At 46.2% G+C, this 21,529-nt stretch overlaps 2 protein-coding genes and 1 pseudogene across 2 annotated transcripts in view; 2 read left to right on the top strand and 1 right to left on the bottom strand.

The window, feature by feature from the left end:
• The window catches only part of LOC142196134 (uncharacterized), an 81,196-nt gene extending 62,555 nt beyond the window's left edge, over positions 1 to 18,641 (top strand). Inside the window, exons 12-14 of the mRNA XM_075266362.1 lie at positions 8,434 to 8,983; positions 9,178 to 9,181; positions 16,845 to 18,641. Coding sequence (XP_075122463.1) covers positions 8,434 to 8,983; positions 9,178 to 9,181; positions 16,845 to 17,665 — 1,375 coding nt within the window. The 3' untranslated portion in view covers positions 17,666 to 18,641. The remainder of the gene's footprint in view (positions 1 to 8,433; positions 8,984 to 9,177; positions 9,182 to 16,844) is intronic.
• Positions 1 to 21,529, bottom strand: part of LOC142196122 (uncharacterized) — a 783,446-nt pseudogene that overhangs the window by 561,048 nt on the left and 200,869 nt on the right.
• LOC142196125 (uncharacterized) overlaps positions 1 to 21,529 on the top strand; it is a 267,316-nt gene that overhangs the window by 187,706 nt on the left and 58,081 nt on the right. The window lies entirely within an intron of this gene.

The following is a 21,529-nucleotide window of genomic DNA, read 5'->3' as shown; positions in this document are numbered from 1 at the left end:
CTCCTGTATACGGTCACATGTAAGCCCTCTCCTCCTGTATACGGTCCCATGTAAGCCCTCTCCTCCTGTATACGGTCCCATGTAAGCCCTCTCCTCCTGTATACGGTCCCATGTAAGCCCTCTCCTCCTGTATACGCCCCCATGTAAGCCCTCTCCTCCTGTATACACCCCATGTAAGCCCTCTCCTCCTGTATACAGACCCATGTAAGCCCTCTCCTCCTGTATACGCCCCCATGTAAGCCCTCTCCTCCTGTATACGCCCCCATGTAAGCCCTCTCCTCCTGTATACGCCCCCATGTAAGCCCTCTCCTCCTGTATACGCCCCCATGTAAGCCCTCTCCTCCTGTATACAGCCCCATGTAAGCCCTCTCCTCCTGTATACACCCCCATGTAAGCCCTCTCCTCCTGTATACACCCCCATGTAAGCCCTCTCCTCCTGTATACACCCCAATGTAAGCCCTCTCCTCCTGTATACACCCCCATGTAATCCCTCTCCTCCTGTATACACTCCATGTAATCCCTCTCCTCCTGTATACACTCCATGTAAGCCCTCTCCTCCTGTATACAGCCCCATGTAAGCCCTCTCCTCCTGTATACAGCCCCATGTAAGCCCTCTCCTCCTGTATACACCCCCATGTAAGCCCTCTCCTCCTGTATACAGCCCCATGTAAGCCCTCTCCTCCTGTATACACCCCCATGTAAGCCCTCTCCTCCTGTATACAGTCCCATGTAAGCCCTCTCCTCCTGTATACAGCCCCATGTAAGCCCTCTCCTCCTGTATACACCCCATGTAAGCCCTCTCCTCCTGTATACACCCCCATGTAAGCCCTCTCCTCCTGTATACACCCCCATGTAAGCCCTCTCCTCCTGTATACACCCCCATGTAAGCCCTCTCCTCCTGTATACACCCCCATGTAAGCCCTCTCCTCCTGTATACACCCCCATGTAAGCCCTCTCCTCCTGTATACGGCCCCATGTAAGCCCTCTCCTCCTGTATACGGTCCCATGTAAGCCCTCTCCTCCTGTATACGGTCCCATGTAAGCCCTCTCCTCCTGTATACGCCCCCATGTAAGCCCTCTCCTCCTGTATACGCCCCCATGTAAGCCCTCTCCTCCTGTATACGCCCCCATGTAAGCCCTCTCCTCCTGTATACGCCCCCATGTAAGCCCTCTCCTCCTGTATACGCCCCCATGTAAGCCCTCTCCTCCTGTATACGCCCCCATGTAAGCCCTCTCCTCCTGTATACGCCCCCATGTAAACCCTCTCCTCCTGTATACGCCCCCATGTAAGCCCTCTCCTCCTGTATACGCCCCCATGTAAGCCCTCTCCTCCTGTATACGCCCCCATGTAAGCCCTCTCCTCCTGTATACAGCCCCATGTAAGCCCTCTCCTCCTGTATACAGTCCCATGTAAGCCCTCTCCTCCTGTATACAGCCCCATGTAAGCCCTCTCCTCCTGTATACAGCCCCATGTAAGCCCTCTCCTCCTGTATACAGTCCCATGTAAGCCCTCTCCTCCTGTATACAGTCCCATGTAAGCCCTCTCCTCCTGTATACAGTCCCATGTAAGCCCTCTCCTCCTGTATACACCTCCATGTAAGCCCTCTCCTCCTGTATACACCCCCATGTAAGCCCTCTCCTCCTGTATACACCCCCATGTAAGCCCTCTCCTCCTGTATACACCCCCATGTAAGCCCTCTCCTCCTGTATACAGTCCCATGTAAGCCCTCTCCTCCTGTATACACCCCCATGTAAGCCCTCTCCTCCTGTATACACCCCCATGTAAGCCCTCTCCTCCTGTACACAGTCCCATGTAAGCCCTCTCCTCCTGTATACACCCCATGTAAGCCCTCTCCTCCTGTATACACCCCCATGTAAGCCCTCTCCTCCTGTATACACCCCCATGTAAGCCCTCTCCTCCTGTATACAGTCCCATGTAAGCCCTCTCCTCCTGTATACACCTCCATGTAAGCCCTCTCCTCCTGTATACACCCCATGTAAGCCCTCTCCTCCTGTATACACCCCATGTAAGCCCTCTCCTCCTGTATACACCCCCATGTAAGCCCTCTCCTCCTGTATACAGTCCCATGTAAGCCCTCTCCTCCTGTATACACCCCATGTAAGCCCTCTCCTCCTGTATACACCCCCATGTAAGCCCTCTCCTCCTGTATACACCCCATGTAAGCCCTCTCCTCCTGTATACACCCCATGTAAGCCCTCTCCTCCTGTATACACCCCATGTAAGCCCTCTCCTCCTGTATACACCCCCATGTAAGCCCTCTCCTCCTGTATACACCTCCATGTAAGCCCTCTCCTCCTGTATAGTCTCCCCCATGTAAGCCCTCTCCTCCTGTATACACCCCCATGTAAGCCCTCTCCTCCTGTATACACCTCCATGTAAGCCCTCTCCTCCTGTATACACCCCCATGTAAGCCCTCCCCTCCTGTATACAGCCCCATGTAAGCCCTCTCCTCCTGTATACAGCCCCATGTAAGCCCTCTCCTCCTGTATACACCCCCATGTAAGCCCTCTCCTCCTGTATACACCCCCATGTAAGCCCTCTCCTCCTGTATACACCCCCATGTAAGCCCTCTCCTCCTGTATACACCCCCATGTAAGCCCTCTCCTCCTGTATACACCCCATGTAAGCCCTCTCCTCCTGTATACAGTCCCATGTAAGCCCTCTCCTCCTGTATACAGCCCCATGTAAGCCCTCTCCTCCTGTATACACCCCCATGTAAGCCCTCTCCTCCTGTATACACCTCCATGTAAGCCCTCTCCTCCTGTATACACCTCCATGTAATCCCTCTCCTCCTGTATACACCTCCATGTAAGCCCTCTCCTCCTGTATACACCCCCATGTAAGCCCTCTCCTCCTGTATACACCCCCATGTAATCCCTCTCCTCCTGTATACACCCCCATGTAAGCCCTCTCCTCCTGTATACACCTCCATGTAAGCCCTCTCCTCCTGTATACACCCCATGTAAGCCCTCTCCTCCTGTATACACCCCATGTAAGCCCTCTCCTCCTGTATACACCCCATGTAAGCCCTCTCCTCCTGTATACAGTCCCATGTAAGCCCTCTCCTCCTGTATACACCCCCATGTAAGCCCTCTCCTCCTGTATACACCCCATGTAAGCCCTCTCCTCCTGTATACAGTCCCATGTAAGCCCTCTCCTCCTGTATACACCCCATGTAAGCCCTCTCCTCCTGTATACAGTCCCATGTAAGCTCTCTCCTCCTGTATACACCTCCATGTAAGCCCTCTCCTCCTGTATACACCTCCATGTAAGCCCTCTCCTCCTGTATACAGTCCCATGTAAGCCCTCTCCTCCTGTATACACCCCATGTAAGCCCTCTCCTCCTGTATACACCCCATGTAAGCCCTCTCCTCCTGTATACACCCCCATGTAAGCCCTCTCCTCCTGTATACACCCCCATGTAAGCCCTCTCCTCCTGTATACAGTTCCCCCCCCCTCATATACTGGTACAGCCTTGGGAGGCCCCGCCCCTTCCGGTGACACGCCGGGTCACATGACTAGTGATGAGGAGGACGTGTGTGAGGTAGAGAGTGTCCTGCCCTGAAGAGTGAGGGGGTAAGTGAGGAGAGGAGGTGACCGGGAGCCCCGACACAATATGGGGGAGACCTGGGGGGAGAGAGGGGACTACAACTCCCAGCAGGCTGCACATTATAGACCTGTCAGTAGTGTATAGGAGTATATAAGCAGACATGTCTATGGTCAGTGACAGCTCTGTCTGTATATATATTACCAGGCTGGGTAGATGCAGTGACTGAGGCCTTGTGGTCACACTGATCCGGTATCCATGAGCTGTCTCTACCATTTCCCCGCGGGTCACTCACCTCCCTTTAGCCTCGGTCTCTGTACAGGTGACGGCTGATCCAGGTGGGAGGAGAGACCTGAGGGATCAGTCCGGAGACTTCTGAAGGTACAATGTGAGGTCAGGGCCGGTAGCACAGAGTCCGGTGAGCAGGCAGGGCACAGGCACCTTTGCAGGGCACTAGAAGACCTTTGTTTTGGCCGGTAGATAGTGGTGGAAGGGCCAGGATACCCTAAAGGCAAGAAAAGAGACGCAGCAGCCATAACTGATCCTCTAAGCGCCACGGACTATTCTGCAAATAATGGAAATCGTATGGGCTCGGCTGCAGTCTGGATTTGTGTGTTGGGGGATGAGGAGAGATGAGACCCAGGGCTACAGATAAGTGCACATCCTAAACGTGGAGCCTATATCTATAGGAGGTTGGTGGTATATTGGGTAATGTATCACAGTAGGAATAGCGCAGTGGTATATAGACTGCAAGTCACCACCAATATATACCAGTAGTCCTGTATAATTCCCTGTCAGTGAGACGCCATACTATGTTTAAGATGTTTCTCAAGATGAGATCTTACCCTCGTCCACTTCGTCCTCCTTGTTCTCCCTCAGGTTCCTCAGGTACAAGACAATGGTCCTCTCCATCAGTGGCCCACCAGGGATGGCCGAGGCCAGAAACCACATGTCTACCAGGATATTAGAGCTGGCCCTGGAGATCATCTCCTTGATCACTGGAGAGGTGAGAGTCTCACATGACATCACTCTTATCTCTAGGAATAAACCAGGGAAATGACTGGACAGGTGAAGGATTCTTAGACTCTCTGTAGTGACCTGTAGTGTCTCACCATACACAGGATTACACAGTAGTGAAGAAGTCGTCTGGTGAGTGTGTGACACCCCGTGTGTCAGGAGGATGGAGCAGGACCCCGAGCCCCATCACCGAGCCTCCACCTCATTCACTGAGACATGAGCAGAAGATCCTAGAACTTACCAGCAGGATCACTGAGCTGCTGAGCGGAGAGGTGAGCGCTGCTGGGAATGCTGGGACATTATACAAGAACACCAAGGGAGGGCTCTGGGGATGACTGTGTCATTGTGTTGTCAGGTTCCTATAAGGTGTCAGGATGTCACTGTCTATTTCTCCATGGAGGAGTGGGAGTATTTAGAAGGACACAAGGAACTGTACAAGGAGGTGATGATGGAGGATCAGCAACCCCTCACATCAGCAGGTAAGAGGAGACCTTCCTGATAGAGGAGACCAGGTATGAGGGTCACCTAGACTCCCCCATCATCTGCTCATCACATATAGACAATGTATACAGTCACTGTGTATATTTCCTATAGATGGATCCAGTCCGAGAAATCCACCAGAGAGATGTCCCCGTCCTCCATATTCCCAGGATTGTAAGGAGGATCCAGAGCTGAATGTCCCACTGGATCCTCAGGTAGATGAAGCTGAGATGTCTGTAAATCCTCTATAGATTGGTGTAATTTTAAAAAGTCTGAAAAATTTGGTTATGGCCTTGTGGAGGGAGGACACAATGTGTATATAAATTTAAAAAGAACAAAAAAAACCTGACCATAACAGAGAGAGACAGCTACTTTTTTTTCTTTTAGCATCTCTTCGTGCTTTTTTTTTCCCTTTATTTTTCTCTTTAAGAGTCCAGCCATAAAACGGAAAATAACCTCGGACTGAAAGTGTTCAATCATTTAAGTTTTTGCTTTTTAATTATTATTTCTTCTTTTTGTAGCCATCACCTGCTTCAGCTTCTGAGATGACGGCTCCTCCTCCGGTATGGACGGTCCCTCCGCTCCACAGTACTTACAGAGAAGAAGCCATACCACCTCTGGAGTTTGAACCTTGGACTATGGGCCATTTATATTTTCAGGGCCAGATTAAGGAGATTAAGGTAGGGGGAAACCTAAAATCTTGTGAAGACCTTTTAATTTTAGTAATCGGCACTGCTGTAGCAGAGGAGTATCCTGTCTCTGTCCCACTGCGGTAATAACGCTCTCCTCTCTGTCCCCGTACGGTGACAACGCTCTCTTCTCTGTCCCCGTACGGTGACAACGCTCTCTTCTCTGTCCCCGTACGGTGGTAACGCTCTCCTCTCTGTCCCCGTACGGTGACAACGCTCTCCTCTCTGTCTCCGTACGGTGACAATGCTCTCTTCTCTGTCCCCGTACGGTGACAACGCTCTCCTCTCTGTCTCCGTACGGTGACAATGCTCTCTTCTCTGTCCCCGTACGGTGATAACGCTCTCCTCTCTGTCCCCGTACGGTGACAACGCTCTCTTCTCTGTCCCTGTACGGTGATAATGCTCTCCTCTCTGTCCCTGTATGACATCGCTCTCCTCTCTGTCCCCGTATGGTGACAACGCTCTCCTCTCTGTCCCCGTACGGTGACAACTCTCTCTTCTCTGTCCCCGTACGGTGACAACTCTCTCTTCTCTGTCCCCGTACGGTGACAACGCTCTTCTCTGTCCCCGTACGGTGACAACGCTCTTCTCTGTCCCCGTACGGTGACAACGCTCTTCTCTGTCCCCGTACGGTGACAACGCTCTCTTCTCTGTCCCCGTACGGTGACAACGCTCTCCTCTCTGTCCCCGTACGGTGACAACGCTCTCCTCTCTGTCCCCGTACGGTGACAACGCTCTCCTCTCTGTCTCCGTACGGTGACAATGCTCTCTTCTCTGTCCCCGTACGGTGGTTAACGCTCTCCTCTCTGGCCCCGTACGGTGATAACGCTCTTCTCGATGTCCCCGTACGGTGACAACGCTCTCTTCTCTGTCCCCGTACGGTGGTAACGCTCTCCTCTCTGTACATGTACAGTAATGATTCTACCTTTTTTTTTTTTTTTTTTTCCCCTCTCTCATTTTGCAGGTCGAACAGGAAATTGATGACAGTGGAATGATGAATGGACTTGCAAACCCCATATCAGTGGCAGAGAATGGTAAGAGCCTTTCATTCGTCTTGGGTATCACAGACTGAGGTTTCTTAACCCTTTCCCAATACCAATTGGATAGTACGTAGATGCTGAGTCTTTAAGTCTGAAGTGGAGCAGCTCTCTTAGCCACCGGGTCTCCGCTGTATTGTACAGCCTAGACCTGAAGCTTATGATCAGAGCTGTAGTCGACCATTTCGGTTGCCGCTGTCTTCAGCCTATGGGACTGATACAGCGAGCTGGGCGCTGTACTCCGGCTTCTCTTTAGCAATCCTGTAGACTTTGAATGGAGTGGTCACAAACCTGCTTGGTCATTGTTCTTTGGTGACAGCTTATTCAGTTTTATGTCTGTGTAATGACAGTCACCTCTACTACAAAATTGTCTGACCCCTGTATAAGCAATACCGCTCCTCCTACCTCTTGTGTCACCCCCTCTACCTCATAGATTGTAAGCTCTTGTGAGCAGGGCCCTCAGTCCCATTGTGTGAAATGACTTTCTTTGTAATGTATCTTTCTGTCTGTATCTGAACCCTACTAATTGTACAGCGCTGCGGAATATGTTGGTGCTATATAAATAACATGTATTATTATTTTCACAAAAGGGACTCAGTGCCCTCGACTGATGGTGTTCCCAGTGGTTTAACCCACAATCAGAAACATACCACCTATCCTGTCAATACCTGGTTTCAGTCTTAGGGGCAACACGGTGGCTCAGTGGTTAGCACTGCAGCCTTGCAGTGCTGGAGTCCTGGGCTCGAATCCCGCCAGGAGCAACATCTGCAAGGAATCTGTATGTTCTCCCCGTGTTTGTGTGGATTTCCTCTCATTCTACAAAGTGATACTGATAGGAAAAAATGTACATTGTGATCCCTATATGGGGCTCACAATCTACATTAAAAACAAACAAAAAAAACCCTGGTTTTAGTCTGAACTGAAATCTGGTCTTTCCCTTAAAGGCGATCACATCTGCTTTGCTTATAGGAATTATCCAGTTTCTAATAGGAATGGTCTATTGATGCCATCCATATTAGATCTGCAGGGTCCTGGGTTTCAGACTATACCGAGACCACGCCATTCTCGGAATAGCTTGACGTACAAGCTGTAGCAGTGAGTCTAGTTACTGCAGCGCTGCCCCATAGTTTTCATCTTACATGTGCTTATTAGAGATGAGCGAGTAGTATTCGATCGAATACCTCGCTCCCATAGGAATGCGTGTAAGCGGCCGAATACCAAAGGGTTAAGCACATCACATATTCACTGCTTTTAACCCCTTGGTGTTCGGCCGCTTACACACATTCCTATGGGAGCAAGGTATTCGATCGAATGCTACTTGCTCATTTCTAGTGCTTATGTATGCTGAGCACTGTGTATATAGGTATATGCGTTTACATAGATATAGTGTGTGTCTGAAACTTAACATAGGAATGATAAAGCCTTAATTACTGTATTTCTTTTTCCAGGCAGAAGCAGTACAAGAGGCTCAGATGGACATCTTATACCTACCTTGTATAAAGTAGGAGAGCCACATCTTACAGAACATCCAATGACTCTCTCGGGGCAGAAGCCATTTTTCTGTTTTAAATGTGGGAAGAGTTTTAGTTACAAGTCCTATTTTATGGCTCATCAGAGAACTCACACAGGCGAGAACCTCTTTGTATGTCCTGAATGTGGAAAATGTTTTACCCATAATTCAAAACTTGTTAAACATAGGCGAATTCACACAGGAGAGAAGCCTTATCCATGTCCAGAATGTGGGAAATGTTTCAGACAGAAAGATCATCTCGAGAGACATCAAAGAGTTCACACAGAGGAGAAGCCATTTTGGTGTTCGGAGTGTGGCAAAAGTTTTACCCAGAAAGCGGGTCTCGTAACCCATCAGAGAATTCACACAGGAGAAAAACCATTTTCATGTTTAGAATGTGGGAAGTGTTTTCGAGAAAAGTCTAATTTTGTGGTCCATCGGAGAATTCACACAGGAGAGAAGCCATATTCATGCCCTGAATGCGGAAAATGTTTTACCCACAGATCAAAACTTGTTAAACATAAGAGAATTCACACAGGAGAGAAGCCATATTCTTGTTCAGAATGTGGGAAGTGTTTTACGCAGAAAGATCATCTCGAGAGACATCAGAGAACGCACACGGGGAAGAAAGATTATTCGTGTTCAGAATGTGGAAAATGTTTTACCGAGAAATCGAGTCTGGTTAGACATCAGAAAGTCCACACCGTGGGGACGCCATTTTCAGTTCAGAATGTGGATAATGTTTTAGAGAGAAGCCACATGTTGTGGAACATTGAAGAATTCACACAGGACAGGAGTTATTTTCATATCCTAAATGAGGGAAATGTCATACCCATAAGTTAGTACCGGCTGAACGTAACAGACAAGATGTCAAGTCTTGTGTGGGGAAGATCGAAAATGCATTCCAGCTAACAAACCGTTCACACGTGAGAGGACGTATTCCCAGAATGTGTGAAATCAATGTTTATAGACATAGTCTATAGGCGTAATACTAGGTCAGGACCTGTCCTGATTCGCACAAAGGCAGTTTTTCTCAAATTCCACCCCATTCTGAAACTTTTCCAGTTTCCCATTCTATCACATGGAATATTACTGTGAAGTCCTATCTCCTGCCCTCCGATAGCTCTGTGAACGTAAAAATAGAAAAGTTATGACTTTTGGAAGGCGGAAAAAAAAGTCTATGGTGGAAAAGGCTTAAAGGGGTTGTCCCCTCTCTAAGATCCCATCTATACTGCTAGCTTATGTGGATTTCAGACTTTTCCTAAATACACTGCTTCAGCAAAACTGCTTTGTTTGGCCGCTATCTAAGATTATTCACTTCATTGTTTACACTGCGTCTCCATAACCACGGACCTGGGGATGATCTTATCTCTCCGCACAGGACAAGTGACGTAGCGGCCTGCTCTCAGGAGGGGAAGGGGGGCTGAGTGCTCGGAGCAGCTTGTATTTCTGAGCCGTTTCTCTCCTGCTCTTCCAGTTTTCAGGTCGGCTAATTGAATTTTGCTGATAAGGGCTGAGACAGGGAGTCGTTACATCTGTATGTAACACAGACCTAAAACTGAGTTTATTGCAAGCTGTCTCTTGGTCCTGTAGCTCGTAAATTTGGGATTCTCATTACCTATCAAATCCATCTCTGCTACATCAGCTTCATATTGTGCCTTTTCCAGTGATACTGTGCTAATTTATTTATATCCCTCATTACTGACTACAAACATGTACTGCTACGAAGAGAACTAACAGAACAAGTGAAACCCCGCCCACCAATGTACCGAGAAAACCAGGAAGTGAACAGAGCATACAGCCTGCAAGATGGTGAGCGGGTGAGTTGGCAATACCCCTTTAATCTTCAGACTGTAGGGATGTGGCCGGTGTGGTGCTCCTTTCTCGGACCTGCTGCCTCGGGATGTCTTCTGATATGGTAGAACTTAGATCCCTGAACACACAGAGATTTCTGCTCTCATCTCAGTGACGTCCTGAATCCTCTTCGATATCTGTCAACAATAGCAGATATGACGAGACGGATGTGTGTAAAAATCTTGCCATGGCTGGGGAACAACCGCATTATTACTGAGGAAACGTAGACATTGTGTAGCCAGGACGTTTCTTCTGTTCTCCGGTGACTTCTACTTACTGTCACCTTTCTATCGTCTTCTTGATCTTCTCATTGTGTAATCATTATATATTTTCTATCCTGTAGCAATGCTAAGCGTTAATACACAACTTTTATATTCCAAGTCCTTTCTTACCATTCTATGATCTCTGTAGTCGTAGTCACCGTTATGTTCTTACATTTTGCAGTGAGAATATTTTGTTTCCTGCACATTTGTGCTGCGGTTGTATCGGGGTCAGTCTGGTCCTCACAGCCGGTGCGAATGTCCCAGGAACTATTATTATTTACAGTCAGGTGTCGGGGTCATTCTTCAATGTCATGGCCAAAACATAGGGTGTAACAAGTGTGAAGTGTTATATACACACAGGGGATATGCTAATGATATATCATATACTCCCATCTAAGCAAACCTGCCTGACCCATACCCCCCCCCCCCTCATATATATGAACCGATGGGTAAAGGCTCAATCATCACAATGACACCAGTATATGAATAACGTAACAAATAACATTTACCTGGTTCATATCAGTGTGATCTTGAGTTGAGTGTTATTTTAATGTTGGGTAAAATGTAACCTAGTTCTGGGGTCTTCTGCACTGTCAACCATGTCTTCTTCACTGACACAGACTCCTGGATTTGATATGGCCCCTGCTGAGCAATCGATTTCTCCTAGTCAGAGCAGTCGTCCTCCTCTTTTTGATGAGCTGGATGAGAACAGTCAGCATTGTGTGCAAACAGAGGAGGAAGACCCGTAGACAATTGGTGGTGAAGGGAGTGCGGTACTACTGTACTGATAGACATTCAGGTAGGGGAGACGGGGATATCTGGCTGTGCAAGAAACCAATGGCCATGATGAGTAAGAAAAAAGTAGGGAAGATGTGACATTACCGATGATGATTGTTTTACAGGTAAGACCTGGCTACCGAGTCAGGGTGACAATGAAGAGAGGGGTGGCAATGCTGAATATGACTCCAACCAATGTGCAGTCGCAACATCCAAAAAGCCTGCCTGGAACAGACCTTCTGTAAGTTCCCCGATTGGTGGTGGTAGTGGCAGACATGTTTCTTCTGCAGCCGCTGTTGGAGGCAGCAACTACACGCAGTCCTCTCCAATGTGGGAGGTTATTAAACAATAGCAAATGTTTGGATGTAAGTCATGCTCCCCCTTCCCCCTTCATATTCACAAGAAGTCATTGATAGAACATCTCCAAAGCATATTGTCATTACTTACATTCACCGTTTCCCATTGGCATTGCATTATACCACATTAGGTTTATTGTGTTGCTGCCACCTAATGGCCAAAATGACACATTGATCTGTCTGCATAAATATTGGTTTATTCCTTGCTTGCAATGGTACGTGCCAAAAGTCTGTCACATGATCCTTCCAGCCAATGGCATCTGCTGATGTCCCTGAAAGTTCTAGAATCTGCCAGATTTGCCCCCTCCCTCCTAGGAGACTGTGCGGTTCCTTCAGTATTGAGTTGAGGCCTGTCCTAAGACCGGACAACATCACCTCATCATGTCTCCCCTCAGACGTCTCCTCTGCTCCTCCTCTGTATTGTCCACCTGCCAAGTCTTTTCCAGTAGTCCCAGCTGAGGTGTTTTATGAGGAGGTTGTATCCAGGGGTCAGGCCTGGCCAAATCTCCTCACCCCTGTTCCTGAGGACGACCTGTGCTGGATTGTTGCTGCGTACAGAAGTCCCTTGTGATTCCTTGTAAGATTTGGACAACCTTCTCTCCTGTCACCCAGTCCACACCAGAAGAACATCTCCATACAAGTATTTCAGAGCTGGGGATAATCCTATGTCAGGGGCTTCTTTGCCACCTCCAGACCTTTAATGGTTCCTTGAGCCTGGGCGCTATACAGTCTCCATCCACGTGTGTAGCTAGATTTCCACCCTGAGCCACGGTGTGAAGACTCTTTCTAGGCAGAAGCCTTGTTACTTGGACTGTGTATTCCTTAAAAGTCATCACCCCTAGCGCCCAAGTATATTGCCTGCTCCGAGCAGAGGTTACTATAGGAGAGTGTGTACAGACTATTACATGTATCTTCCATTTCTGTACCACTGACTGTGCCGACATCTGAAGTGACTTTTCCTCTGCACATCGATGTCTGGATTAGTTATTTTATGCACAATCTTTCAGTAAAGATCTGTTACCTGGTTTACTCCAACTTTGTGTCCAGAAGTCATTGGTCTGCACATTGCACACGGGTATCCCAGAAGAATCTAGGGCTGTGGGACACCAGAAACACTATGGCTGCATATGTTCTGCCACGTGACCTTACATACCCGGCCGGCCTAAACAGTGTTATCCCTGGTTACCACACTCCCGTGCACCTACCCCGGTGTTAGAAACCGTGTAGGGGAGGCTTCAACTTTCTGGAAAAGGGAAGCAGAAGGTCCAATCAAGCAGCAGGTGAGGAGAGCCTGAAACTATAGGGCAACATGATGAACTCTGTCCGTCCTTCCATCTAATGCAGACAACAGTCATTCCTCGCTTCTCACTTGCACTCTCTCCTTCCATCCAAGAGTCAGTGCATACAGAGTTTTTTGGCGCTGATTTTGATGGCAAATAGAACTTTATTGGGAGGCTTTTTTTGGAGGCTGATTTTGAGGAGGATTCAGCATCAAAATCAGCGCCAAAAAACTGTGTGCACTGACCTCTAATGCACACAAGGGGGGAGGGGGTCACTGCTCAGAGCGAAGCATCTTTGGATTTATAGGTAAAAGTCCAGAACAGGCAGAACAGATGTAACAGACATGGAGGACACATACAGGCTGCTACAGCCATTGTATACTTCATGGTAACCTTTACGTGTTTTCACCAGTCACATGTTTATTCCTCTGGGCTCTCCCCTTATGCTATTATTAGCTTCCATCCTCCCGTCTCTTGCTTTTCTATCAATCCTCAGTTTTATGGGGTTTTTTTTTTCCCATACACTTGAATGATGGATGCCCCACTTCCTGTGCGGGTGCCCCACTTCCTGTGCGGGTGCCCCACTTCCTGTGCGGGTGCCCCACTTCCTGTTTGCCTCCAGTAGGATGGTTGCTGCAGGAAGTGCATCATGCAAAGCACTTCTGCGTCACACTAACAGCTGACCTCCTCCGGTCTGGCCTCTTCACTGGTCAACACAGGTAAGAGCTGATCTAGCCCAATATGTCCTCTCCCCCGGGGTGTGTGCTATATTCAGGCTGGGCGGGTGTGCAGTAACAATGATGGTTCACTCTATGCTATATGTCATTTATACATGGGGATAATGTGTGTGTATGTATGTGCATATACACTGTGTGTGTACATATATATATATATATATATATATATATATATATTCTGTTACCAGCCAGGCCCAGTACAGTATCTGGAGAACTACAAGTAGCAGCAGACAGGCCCAGGACAGTATCTGGAAGATGAACCAGAAATGATTCAGCTGCCAGCACCAACCTGAGACACAAGAGACATCTGACACCCCCGGCTGCAGGTACAGTCCTATCTAGAGTGCCCCTATAGTCCAGCAGATCTCTCTGACTCCATGGATTTCTTGCCTAATAGTGTTGGCCCAGTTTGTCAGGAGAGTTTTATCTTGGCCGACCCCAAGTCTTACGGCCGAGAGGGCGTTCAGAGCTGCCGGTGATGATGTAACACCTAAAAGGATGAAACTGTTGATGGGACTGTGGGAAAAATGACTTTTATCACAATGAGTCAGGCTTGGCTCCGTGAGGATTGTCACACACCTCCGTCTGATGTCACCGAATAGTGATGTCACCGTCTCCTGTCTCTCCATCCTCCACTTACTGCACTGCTGCTGAGGCTGCTCCTAGATACACCGTCCTTATCTCTTGTGGCCCCTTCCATCTCGTACTACCACTCATGTTACCACCACATAGTCACAACCATCTTGCTATCACATCGGCTTTCATTACGGGATCATTTTTGGTGTTTTTTTGTTTTATTTTTTCTCACTTTTCAAATAGCTTGGCCACAAATGTGTCTCCCAAATACCAATAAGCCCCTGCAGCACCTACAAGTCATCAGAATGGGCACATTTATCTACAAAGCCATTACTTTTTTTCAATATAACCACCATGTGTGTAAAATAAAACGTGACGGGTTCTACTCGGAGTCTGTATCCTCTGCTTACCATCCCTTCCCCATAGACATACTGGTCACTGTTAGCGAATCAGTTTGACCTGAATATTCTAAATTGTTCATTTAGTAACTGGGGTTTAGCGATCAGGAAAGATTGGATCCCGATCGGCGTTCGAGCAGGTGGCCACATCATGCGATATTGGGAGACTATAACAATAGCCCCCCCACATATGTATACTATTACTTATAGGGGCACTGTTACTGTATTAGTGATAGAATAGCCCCCCATAGGTAGCACGAGTACTTACTGGGGGAACCTTTACTGTAATAATGTCTCCCCACAACTGTATATAACCTTCTACCCTGATCCCCAGGACACAGAATCAGGGAAGCGCTGGGACACGGCCCCCCATATCCACCGTCTATTCTTCTGTCTTCTATTCTATGAGGATACAAAGCCAACGACTAACAAACCTAGAAACGCAAACTGTGACGTGATCTGTGAGCGAACGTGAGAAAAGAAACGACAACGAGAAAATGGTGAAAAATCATCCTGTGACTGTGTCTGTTAATTATTGGCTTTGTATCGTCCTCGGCATTGTGTGTGATGTATGGGCGGACTGCCCACAAATACAATGGAGGTTTATGCCTGTCTGATGTCTTTGCACATGACCGGAAGTATCAGCCTTGTGACCAGCTGTGTGTGCAGCTTCCGGGGGAAGGGTGTAATGTTTGGAAGTGATGGTGAATGGCGTTCAGGTGCATTTAACCCTATAAAGAACTGCTGGGTGGAGGTCGTGGCCGGAGCTCACTGCTGCACATTGGTATCATATCTATTACTGTATCTGGTGACTATAGTGATATCTGTATCTGGTGACTGTAGTGATGCAGTTGTACTAGAAAGGTTTTTTTGGCCTTTTTTCAGAGAATATGAAAGATAACTCAAAACCTTTTCCACCACTCTTGGTCAGTGGTCGGGTGAAGCCATTTATTGTCAGACTTCTGAGCGCTTGAGATCTCCCCAGAGGGGCTCAATGATATTGAGATCAGGAGACTGAGATGGCCACTGCAGAACCTTCACTTTCTTCTGCTGTAGTCCATGACAGCCCGGCTTGGCCTTGTGTTTTGGATCATTGTCATGTTGGAATGTCCAGTCTGTCCCATGAAATATGAAAAAAAAAACAAAAAAACTTTTTAAGTCTTCAGTAGGTGATACCTTTTTTAATGGCTAACTCATAATGATGACAGAATATGACGTTTCGAAGCTTCCTCTGAGCTTTTGTCCCATGCACAGATTCCGGCTGATGAATCTCCAGTATTTGCTGATAACGCGCTGCATTCATCTTTCCTTCAACTCTGACCAAACTTCATGAGCCTATGAAGCTCCCACATCTCCACATCATCAGTGATCACCTCCGGGCTTTACAGTAGGAATGGCGTTCCTTCCATCATAGGCCTTGTTGATGCCTCTCCAAATGGAACGTTTCTGCTTGTCTCATTGCTCCCAATGACCTTGTTCCAGAAGTTTTGAGGCTTGTCTCTGTGCTGTTTGGCGTCTTGAAGGCGAGATTCTTTGTGGCATTTGCGCAGTAATGGCTTTCTTCTGGCAACTGTATCTAGATACAGATACCGCTATAGTCACGAGATAACGCATTCCTTTTCGGTGTAGACATTAAACAGTAAATACTGGGGAATAAACTTTAGAATGAGGATGGACGGTCACCTTAAAGGGGTTGTCAGGAGTTTATCTGATTTTACATAGTTACTTCAGGTCATGATGTGGCCTCAAACCCTTCGGTCAATCGGAAGTGATAACCCAGGATAGGTAGGTAAATGAACAGTCCGCGGGCAAACCCCTTCAACTTGCATTATTCTCTTTATTTATTGAAAGTGAAAGGATAAAGCAATTTTGGTCATAAATTAAGGCTGGCCAGAAATTTAGATGCAGGAGGTTGCCGCTCTGTATGATCATACTTGGGGACAGTTTCACTTCTAAGGACTTGGCGATCCCAAATAATTTATTATATTTATATGTATATATATATATATATATATATATATATATATATATATAATTTTTTTTTTCCATTTTGCAGGTGGTGACTGGATGAACAGCTCTATGGACACCTCCTGGATACAAAGAAGAAGATAATCACAGATTGGCACAAAAAGACCTGGACATAGACTGAGGAAATTTTAATTTTTTTTTGCAGGTCCCAAATTTGGGAAACCGTAACTATGACAACTGATCTATCCACGCAAGAGAAAAATAATGGAGAGGAAAGACCATTTCCTTGTCCCGAATGTGAGAAACAATTTAGCTTCAAATCACATCTTGAAGATCATCTAAGAACTCACACAGGGGAGAAGCCATTCTCATGTCCCGAATGTGGGAAATGTTTTGGGCGCAAAAGTAATCTCAAGCAACATCACAGAATTCACACAGGGGAGAAGCCATATTCATGTCCTGAATGTGAGAAGTGTTTTACCTACAAATCAGATCTTGCAAATCATCGGAAACTTCACACATTTGAGAATCCTTTTTCTTGTTCGGAATGTGGTAAATCTTTTGGGCATCAAAATCTTCTTAAGCTACATCAGAGAATTCACACAGGGGAGAAGCCTTATTCATGTTCTGAATGTGAGAAATGTTTCATTCAAAAATCAGATCTTGCAAAACATCTGAGAGTTCACACAGGGGAGAAGCCATATTCATGCTCAGAATGTGGGAAACGTTTTAACCAAAAGTCACATCTTGTGGATCATTTAAGAGTTCACACGCAGGAGAAACTATTTTCATGTTCAATATGTGGCTTATTGGTCAACGGTCAATTGCAGAGACACATGAGAATCCACACAGGGGAGAAGCCATTCTCTTGCTCAGAATGTGGGAAATGTTTTAGCCACAAATCAAGCCTTGAAGGTCATCTGAGAATTCACACAGGAGAGAAGCCTTTTTCTTGCTCCGAATGTGGGAAATGCTTTAGCCTACAAAGCTGTCTTAGGAAACATGAGAGAATTCACAAGACTGTAGAAAACTTGGCCGGTGTGGAGCTCCCTTGTAGGACCTACTACCGCGAGATGCCTTCTGACGTGATAGAACCGGGCAAGTCCATTTGTGACACTAAACCACCTGTAGATCCTTGTGAAACTGGGATTTAATGTCCGAAATATCTGTTGTGAAGTCATACTTTGTTCATATATAAAAAAAAACAAAACATTTAAATTTAACTAGTAGACTTGCTTGCACCCCCGATGCCCAGTACATGTGTACTGAAACTAGGGCGCATGCCTCTGGCGTAACTTTTTTTATTTTTTTTTTATTTTTACTTTGTGTGGGCTTGAATGGTTTTACAGCAGGGGGACCTGTGGCTGGTTAGTGTCCAAAATTGCCCCAACAGGTACCCCTTATACCCCATACCACATACGTTACCATTATTGCTTAACACAGAGAGATATTTAGTCTCGTATCAGTGACGTCCATTGTGTGTCATGTCCTGAATCATCATCGATAGAAGAGAAAACTCCACAATGGGGAATATCGAGGGTTTACTGGAAGTATGTGAACAGTTTCAAGTGTAACCAGTAAGATCTCACTGCAGTACATGGGTATCATGAAGTATGTGACCCTAATATAAAGTACCAGCTGTTCCCAACATACTATTCTGCTCCGTATTATCAGACTGGAATGGATCCAGGAGTCCTGTAGATGATGTCATCCAACTACATTCCGTGATAAACTCTGCCCCCGACTTGGATCCCCCCAACTGTTGTGTATATGGGCCCTTATACTGTATGGGCACTAATGGTGAATTATTACTGGGTCGCCACACAAGATAATGCTTCATTACTGTCCCCCTACTCAATATAATGCCCACATACAGTATAACACCACATTAGAGCTCCCTATAGTATATGTGACCATAGAAATGAATGGGTCATGGTGTGAACTGTGAGAAACACGTGATGTATATTTTGGAAACCCCGAGAAGTGACCCCTTCATGTATTTATCTAGGGGAATAGTCAGATTTATATCCACAAGAAGTTTTAAAAAGAAAATGAGTTACATAATTATAATTGTGGACAAATTGGGGGGAAAAAATTGACAAATTTGCTAAAATTTGTGATTTAGCAATCGGGTAGTGAAGATATTAATGTAACAATGAAGTAATAAAACTTGTGGACAAATAAATACAAATTTTGATAATTTATTGCACCAATTATTTTGCAAACCTTGTCACACAGCAATGGATTGGTATAACAAAGACTACGTTCACATCTGTGCTGTTCTCCCACAGTGGACCAGAATTGTCGCGGACCCTATTGAGTATAACGGGGTCTGTCAGGTGTCCACCTTTTCAAAACTAAAACTGGCGTAGAGAGAAATCCTCCATGCAGAATTTTCTCTGCGACAATTTACGGCAGTTTTTGCAGCAGATTCTCCAATGGATGAGCTTAGCCCTAGAACTTGAGACACAACAATTAAATAGCTTGTCCTTGGCCACTGGAATCAAGTTGGACGCATACAAGCCCCCAGCTACAGCCTGTCAACATCTCCCTGATGTTCTTAACTGAATGTCCCTCGGGTCCAAAGTGTTCGCTTCAAATAAAGTGCTCAAAGAAGGCCGGTTACCTGGATAATACAGCTAGGAATGGTGGAGAAGAACTGTGGTCATGAATGAATGGAATAACTGGGGGTGCACCGATTAAGATTGAAACAATTTGGTGTGCACTAGGAATAAAACACATGAACCAGAAACTATATGGTGTGCACCAATATGGAGCAAAGTTTGTGGTACAGCAAATAAGTGGTATCACTTGGTCTGCACCAATTACAAATAAAACTTGTGGTGTAACCATTAAGTGGTGTGCACCAATTCAGAGTAAAGGTTGTGCGGTACCAACAAGACAACGGTTATATACAATTGCATGAAAAACTGGTTTCGAGTAGAGCCTCAATATTCGACTACTTGATTGAATATCGAATCCCATAACAGTCTATGGGAAAAAAATGCTCGTTTCAGGGGAAACCACTATTCGACTAAAGGAGAGTGCTTAGGAGGAGCGCTGTGCAGTTAAAGCGCACAGACCCCATAGACTATAATGGGTCCGTGCGCTTTAACTGAACAGCAGTTGCGCTGATATACTGTTCGGGGAGGGTCCTCCTGCAGACTCCTTCCGGACAGGAGGCAAGCGCTAATGTGAACTTACTTGTCCTGCAGAACCAGCATTGATTGGCCGAATGCTATACAGTGTATAGCATTCAGCCAATCAATGCTGGTTCTGCAGCAGGCTCTTCTTTGCTAGTCAGGAGAGCTGGCAGCTTGCGGATATGCAGGAGCTGACTTTTTCTCATAGGAATGCATTGATTGGCCGAATGCTATACAGTGTACAGCAAAAAAAAATAGAAAAAAATCAGGGCACTCACCAGCCAGTAGTAAAATTCACCAAACTTTAATAATCTTCCATAAAAATAGGCACTTGAACAGCATTTACAGACGGGGGTAGGGTAGATGGGATGTAGAAGAAATGAAGCGACGACCGTTTCGTGCTAAATGCACTTCATCAGGCTTCCCTGAGGTTCTTTTAGCCTGTTAGAGGTTATGAAAAGCTTAATAAAGTTTAAAAAGTTTCAAAGTTTGAAATAAAGTTAGCAATCAGTAAAAAATGTTAATGTATAATGATGTAATGTATTGTGAAGTTGTTTTAACATGTTTTAAATGCTTTTTGTGGTATTTGAATTGTATTTATTTTTGTGGTGATATGGGTGTGCCCCGCGGCTGGTATATATGTCGGCTGGTGACACCTGAATTTTGGGAAGTCTGATGAAGTGCATTTAGCACGAAACGGTCGTCGCTTCATTTCTTCTACATCCCATCTACCCTACCCCCGTCTGTAAATGCTGTTCAAGTGCCTATTTTTATGGAAGATTATTAAAGTCTGGTGAATTTTACTACTGGCTGGTGAGTGCCCTGATTTTTTTCTATTTTTTTGCACTATATTGGACTATTTGTTTAACAGTGAGCACCACCTGAATGCCAGATCATCTAGTTTGAGATCCAGTGATTTGGTGTATGTTCACACTCACAGAACGGTGCCGCTGCTTTTGAACTTTTTGCATTACAGTGTACAGCATTCGGTCAATCAACGCTGGTTCTGCCAGAGGCTCGTCTTTGAGGAGGCGGAGTCTAAGATCGGACCACAGCAGTCTCCATTGTGGTCCGATCTTAGACTCAGACGAGCCACCGGCAGAACCAGCGTTGATTGGCCTAATGCTGTACACTGTATGGCATTCAGCCAATCAATGCTGGTTCTGAATTGAATCTTTACTGTGAATAGGAGTAGTATTCAAACAAGTACGAGTATTTCGAATACCGTAGTATTGTATCGAATACCTACTCGATCGAATACTACTCGTTCATCTCTAGTGGCTACACTTATAAATTGCCAGTACAATCCCTTGCTCGATTACTACAGTTAAAATGTTATAAATGACACCGGAGCAATATATATATAGGAGATACACGGGATTATGATATAAATTTGGCAACATTAAATGATAATAAGTGATACATATAAGGCTACCACCAGCCTGGATACGTTGAGGGACTATGCAGCCAGATCAAGCACACCAGATGTTGGCTCTAATTAGCGCTGCATAGGACTGAAGACCGGTATGCTAGGCTATAATGATGTGTCAGGTAGCGCATATGTAATTCGCAATAGATATGCCGCATAGCCAGTCAAACAAACACTCTCAACGTGTTTCCCCCAGCTAATGATTTACCAGGTTCATCAGGAGAGTAAAATTGTGTTGCCCCCAACAATTCCCAACCCCCTGATGGTGGGTACTCGTGATATCAAGCCCATTGTTCCACTGACACATGATTGAGATGTACTTGGTGTGCTCCTCCATTAATATCGAAAAAAGAGGGAGATTGTATTGATAGGATAACAGCTGAGTTTCACGATATTTGCATTATTTATATGGGGTGTTCTTTTAAATATTACCCATAAAAGTTGAG

Source organism: Leptodactylus fuscus, chromosome 2 (genome assembly GCF_031893055.1).
Source record: "Leptodactylus fuscus isolate aLepFus1 chromosome 2, aLepFus1.hap2, whole genome shotgun sequence".
Classification (NCBI taxonomy): domain Eukaryota; kingdom Metazoa; phylum Chordata; class Amphibia; order Anura; family Leptodactylidae; genus Leptodactylus; species Leptodactylus fuscus.
Note: the sequence above shows the minus strand (reverse complement) of the source record. Positions and strands in the feature narration are given on the sequence as shown.